Consider the following 6,645-nt stretch of genomic DNA (forward strand, 5'->3'; position numbering starts at 1 on the left):
AAAAAAAAAAAAAAGATGAATAAACAAGAAGTCGTGAAAAAAATATGAAATTATGAATTATTTCAAAACGGAAACCGCACAAAACACAAGGTCCCTCCAATCAAAACCAGGGAAGAAGTCAAAAGAATGCAAGTTCTTTTATCACCAATCCAATGGTAACTGTATACAGAAAGATTGTAGATATATATCATCCTAAAATAGACACGGATTTCATTATGTAAATTATGTTTGTGAAAAGGGAAATCAGTAGCTAGATATGCATGTAATGAGATTTCACCTCCAAGGCATCGATCTCCTCCAATGAGGGTTTTCTTTTTGGTGCCTCATCTCCAATTTCAATATCTGATGAACTTGTTCTGTGTGGCAAGCTCAAAGTATAACCAGATGAATCCATACCAAGAATTGTGCGAACTGCCTTTACCATCTGTGCCATTGTACTTGACTGCAGTTTCGGGCATAGAAGCAATCAGAGTGCATGCATTACAAGTAAATGGCTGGGAAAAAAAAAACAACGGGAAGGCTACCTTGATAACAAAAATTGGCAACTGATGAAACTTAGCTACACCACGGATCCAGGGATTCTGCTTCATCTCAAAACTGGATGCTAGAATAGCATCTGCTGTTCCAATATCTCCAGTTACATCTATGTCATCCTCCAGCCCCATTACTTTTGCCACTTCTAGCAAATCAGCTTCCAGGATCTGAAACATAGCCATTTGATAGTGTTAGATCAAACACCAAGAAACACGAATAATAAAGAGACAATAGATCCGTACGACACAGAGATTTAACGAGGTTCACACACCAGGGTGGTGTGCTACATCCTCGGGCGAAGAAGAAGATGATTCCCTATGCAGAAGAGAGATTACACCCTAGCAGCGGCGAGGAAAAACTCGCCCTGAAACCCTAACTGCGTGAAAACCCTACAATACAATCCTTTCTCAACAAGCAACAGTACATTATATATACTCCAAAAACGTGGGTCGACCCATCGGGCCGCGGTCGATCCGGTCGAACCATACCGCTGGGGCGTAGCCCCCGCACCCCCATACGAGATCAGTGATGGGCTCCGGGCTTGGGCCTATCGGCCCAACCCCTTTGCTTCCATCACAGATCTCAGAAAAATTTCCATTCGGGTCGCCACCAAAATATGTCGGATCGGGTCAATCTTCAAAACGGGTCAAGAATTCGAGACAAACTTAACAGATAGATATGTTACTGAACTAAAATTATTCATTGAATAAATTTGGAAATAAAACTGGCCCCTTAGACATGGATTCATAAGATAGTATTCTGGGGAGAAACAAGATAACGAGCCAATCACCACCACTTTCTCAGTTGAATTTAATAGCATCTTAGTTAGCCATATTCCATGGCAAAATAATAAATGACACCAAAGTAGAGAATAAGAAGCAAGATTGCTTACTTTGTATGTGTAAATTAGAACTGGGGAAGTCTTCGTTGTGGATCTACCAGTAACCCATTTCTTGGTGCGCTTGGCAGGATAATCTCCAATATCTTGCATAGGCTCTACTTGAGTACCATTATCTTCGTTCTTGGTGACCCGGCCTCTCTCAACGTGTTGGTTTTCAAGCTCAAGAGTGGACGTAACAGACTTGTTATCAGCTTCAGCATCCATATGTCGCACTTCAAATAAAGGCAACTTCCCTATTTACAGGGAAAAAAGTTACAATCAAGATAAATGTTGCCCAAAACCGTTTATGGTAGTTTTCTACCACTTGCACTGGTGAAGCTGGTTGAAATGCCATTTGGTACCATAAAAGGTTAGTCAATCTCATGACCTGTCTTATCCAAAGAAGCATCGACTAGTTAATGGCCCAGGACGGTTCAGAGAACCAATTCCCAGACAGCCAACCAGCAGTCATCTGGACCATGAATGTGTGTGTGTGTTAAAAAGAGCCCATAGTGTGCTACCATAAGAGTTTCTTAACCTTTCAGCCAAAATATAATTACCAATTACAACCAAGTAAATTTCTATTGTGTTAAAAATGACTTTGTTAAATGTTGCAATTTACATATATTTATAGCCTTACAATCAGAACTGTTTAATCTGCACACTTGAACCTCAAATGAAGTGGTGTCCAGTGACCCAGCCTCATTTACAGGTCAACAGACGGTGAGGTTTCAGAACATTGGTAAAGATAAGTTATCAAACAAAACTTTATTTAGGATCAGTTATGTGGTTAAAAGAAGTCCAGAATACCTGCCAGAATAGCATCCACTGTTGCATCTAATCTGTGGTGAACACGGCACTCCGTCCTAGATATCATCTCGATAGAACATGTAAACGTTGAAGGTCCCTTCCTCTCAAGAATTGTCTTCTGCACTTTCCTCTTCTTTGCTTCCTCGTCACCAAGAGTAACACTCTGTGTGCAGGCATAATTTATTATGAAAGGATACTTCACTCATGGTACAATATCATGATAATTTTACATATTTTATGACCAAAAGGGGGAACATATATCTTAGTCTATAAAGCATTCCACTAACTATTCATGGTTATGCATCTTATGTATGAAAATCTATTAAAATATCCCTTACTGTAACATGCCACTGAGAAGCATAACTAATCATCTTTCACCAATGAAAGAACTAGTCTTACATATTTTGTTGATATCATACCATGGCAGGAAAGTAAGTTGAAAATACTCTAGCCTATCAACATATACTTCAGATCATTTTTCAACACTTAATAGATGCTATCATGAAGATCAGATCTGTCAAATGTATATAGCACAGGTCCAAACATTACACTGACTATGCACCCTAGGAAATCCAAAGGTCTTCGGGATAGCAAGATTAGGCCACCTAATTTATCGGCAAATTGTAACTGATCATGGTTGGAATTAGTTCACTTTGAAACAATATGTCACACACAACTTATGATATTGTGGTGGCACACTAATTAATGAGAAATTCTGGAAATTCCAGTCTTTAAAAGAACCACTTCCACGACCCCAAGTTATTTAGGTTATAGCCTATCAGTTGTATCAGTATTCTGTGAAATTCTCGCCCACTATATAGTTGGCAAATATTTGCATTCAAAACCAAGCTGCAAATTCAGTTATTGAGTATCACAGTTTTTTTGCACCTCTACGCCACCAACAAGAATTTGCAGAGAAGGGTTCTTTATTATGTTTTCGATTGTCATTCCATGGGCTGTTCCAATCAATTGGACCCCTCTTTGAGAAATTGTACTGGCTGCTAATGCTTCAAGCTCTGTCCCAATTTCATCAATTATAATGGTTTCAGGCATGTGATTTTCAACTGCTTCAATCATAACCTGCATGAACATTAAACAGTTTTAGAAAGTAATAGAAGAGGTCTGCATTTGGTGGGAGTTTATCCTGACTACATAAATTGTCTTCAATGCAAGCAAAGGACCAATTTCAAGTCTCACATTGTGCTGCATATTGACATTTGGGACTTGCATCCTCCGTGCACGGCCTATTCCTGAATGAGGGACATCTCCATCACCTCCAATCTCATTTGATGTATCTACAATGATAACTCGTTTCATGTGTTCATCTGCCAACATTCTAGCTATTTCTCTGCAGCAATGCAGCACTAAAGCTTTGTCAATTTGCTAACATCAAGTCCAACTTGGAATCTACAAAGACAAGCAATCGTAATTTTAAAATTGAGTATGAAAGCTGGGAATATGTGGCACTAGCACTTTTTTTTTCCTTTCGAGAAAATCAAAGATTCTGGTTGTTTCATATTTTTAAGGCTTATTATTAAAACGTCATTCCTTTTTAACCAAACCCAACACAAATCTCATTAAGAAACTAAACCATCCTAAAATGTCTCTCTTTCTCTCTCCCTCTCTCTCTCTCTGGAGATTTAAAGTTAAATAAAAAACTACTTTCTCTCATTCTTTTTCCACCTTTAACAAGAAACTTTATGCCTTCATGGCTGCATCTTATGAGGAAACTTTTTCCACCTTCCTATTTCTCCCCTCTCCCCCTTACAACCCGACATCTCTCTCTCTCTCTCTTGGGAATTCCATGAGTAGGAAACGTTTCCTAAACTATCTAACACTTTTTCAAATATACATTCTCAATCTCTCTCTCCCACTTTCATAACATATGAATTTTCTCTTCTTCCAAATATGATTTCTCTTCCACATACAGTTGTGTCATCTCTCTCTTTTTTACTTTGGTTTTGGTTTTCCTTTTACATATATTTTAATCTTCCTCGAAAGTGGGTTCATTGGATGGGCTTTTGGTTTTCTTATTTTTCTTTGTCATCTGATATCCTAATCTGGTGATTCCAAAAGGAATTGGAGGAGGGGACTAGCACTGCATAATGAGCATTGGATAAAGAGATCTAGCTATTCTATCACTAATAACATTTGCTAAGCCACACACAGGAAAAGCTAAAGTAACACCAAAAGGGAAAAAAAAAAGAAAAGGAAAAGCTATAATTGATGGAAAACTATTATATCAACTTGACAGTCGACCTAGTTTTGCCATGTGACAGCTCCAGACCACAACCGTTAGACGGATAGTGTGTGGTCTAGATTGGCCACATATCAAGTTTTAGAGCTAAACTTAATCATACACTACCATGTATTACAGTATTAGCATCCATTCTCTCATAGTCCTGGATTATTCAAAGCTTTATTTTGTCATGGGGCCAATTCCATTTGGGCTGAAACTTGATACCAAACCCAACTACTTTCTTCACTTCCATTCTCCATCCAAACCAGACTTCTAACATAAATAATGCTGGATGCATGATCAGGGAAATGGTATGCATGGACAGAAACAGAGAGATGAAAAGATCAACTGAAAATGAAGAAAAATGAATTAATTCAAAGGAGAATAACCAAAATAAAGGCAATGGGTGTTCGTAACCTTTGGTGTATTTGAATGTCCAACTGGAACCTCCAAAACTGATACACACACACACACACACACACATATATATATATATATATACATGGATGTAAAGATAGCATCTCGTTATTTGAAGAACAACAAGTTAATGAAACAATTCTTGACATACCCATTCAGTACAAACACAATCAGGAAAAAGTGATAACAAAATGAACGCATAAAATTGTAGTAAGTACCACACTATCAAGCAAAAAAGAAACATTAAATACCTGATTAAGGTTGTTTTACCAACCCCAGGAGGTCCTATGACCAAGATAGAACCTCCTCCCTCTACCAAGTCTCGTATCATCTCTGCACTTCCAGATATAGCACGACCAAACCGACAAGTGAGGCCAATTATTTGCCTCTTACGGTTTCGAATAGCACTGATACGGTGCAGGGAATGGTCAATTCCCGAACGGTTGTCATCCGAAAATTCACCAACCTGGAGGAATCAAGTAATGAAATGCAAATTAAGAAGTCATCTACTGTCTACATTTCTACAGCATCCCAATGCAAATAATACAGAATGCCTTCTTGCATACATCTCCATTGTTGATTTTATCTTCTCATCCCAAGTCCTGATGAGAATTGCGATTTGAAATATAGGCATAAATTACATTGAGTCAAGGAGCATTCGTATAAGAATTTGTTTTGTATCTATCTTCTTGCATCTCTTCCAGTCATAATGGTATGAAAAGTACGCTTTAAATCTTAGACATTGGACACTCTTCTCTTCAGATGAAGGCTCCGGAATTTGACCTCCAATCATAAGGTCAAAATGTAAAGTCGATACCGATTAGCTTCTTCGCATTAAACAATTAATTGGTATCACTATCTAGATCTGTTATAGGAATCTCCCAAATCGAAGTAACAAATTGATATTATATAAACGAAAAAAAAAAATCAGCTTGTCTTTCGAAGTAAAAATCGGGAATTGAATTCGATGACGTACAGTGTGAGATATAAAAAGTACCTTGGAGACGGCATGCCTCAGATCTTCGAGCTTAACGGGCTGCTCGGACATCACCCAATCACCAGAAGGGAAGCGGGCGAGAGGCTTCCGACCCAAATCCATGACCACTTCAATCAAATTGGCAATCTCAGGGTGGCGGAGCAGTTCCTTGCGCATCCTCCAAGGAATCAACTCCAGGAACAAATCCAATTCCGAGGCAACGTCAGACCTAGAAGAGGTCGAAGTGGAAGTCAAAGGCGAGGGTAGGAGGAGCCCATTTGCAGGAGAGAATCGATCACTGGGGCGACGAAATTCAGGAGATCGAAGCGATGAAGAGGAAAGACCAGTCCCATGGACAGAAGATGAAGAAGTACTAATTCCACTACGGGAACGACGCGTTCGACGAAATGAAGAAGAGACCGAGGAAATGAGGCTGGAATTTTGAAGGTAATTGAAGGCCGATAAAGGAATCTGGTTCGCGGACTGCCATGAGCTGTGCAGATCGATCAGCATGAACTGTGAATTCAAAGTTCTCATATGAAAACTTAATTGAGAGAGAAGGAACGGCAGGGTGCGAATTGTTGAGGAGATGGCGAAGGTAAGCGTTGGGAGGAACAGAGGAAGAAGAAGCAAGGACGAGGAGAAGATTCCAGGGGATCTCCGATATCGTAGCAGAGGTGGGGCCTCCGAAGGAGATTGAGCAAACGGTTGCCGACCGTTGAGAGCTTTGTTGGCGTGCACCGTGGTGCTGCTGCTGCGGTCCATGGTCCACAGTCCACGGTCCACACC

General features: G+C 39.6%; 1 protein-coding gene across 1 annotated transcript in view; it reads right to left on the reverse strand.

Moving 5' to 3' along the window:
* The window catches only part of LOC122080633 (protein SEEDLING PLASTID DEVELOPMENT 1), a 7,515-nt gene extending 870 nt beyond the window's left edge, over positions 1-6,645 (reverse strand). Inside the window, exons 1-8 of the mRNA XM_042647431.1 lie at positions 5,878-6,645; positions 5,132-5,346; positions 3,422-3,572; positions 3,113-3,304; positions 2,225-2,387; positions 1,427-1,668; positions 525-701; positions 278-442 (exon numbers count right to left, since the gene is read on the reverse strand). Coding sequence (XP_042503365.1) covers positions 278-442; positions 525-701; positions 1,427-1,668; positions 2,225-2,387; positions 3,113-3,304; positions 3,422-3,572; positions 5,132-5,346; positions 5,878-6,621 — 2,049 coding nt within the window. The 5' untranslated portion in view covers positions 6,622-6,645. The remainder of the gene's footprint in view (positions 1-277; positions 443-524; positions 702-1,426; positions 1,669-2,224; positions 2,388-3,112; positions 3,305-3,421; positions 3,573-5,131; positions 5,347-5,877) is intronic.

Source organism: Macadamia integrifolia, chromosome 6, assembly GCF_013358625.1.
Source record: "Macadamia integrifolia cultivar HAES 741 chromosome 6, SCU_Mint_v3, whole genome shotgun sequence".
Lineage (NCBI taxonomy): Eukaryota > Viridiplantae > Streptophyta > Magnoliopsida > Proteales > Proteaceae > Macadamia > Macadamia integrifolia.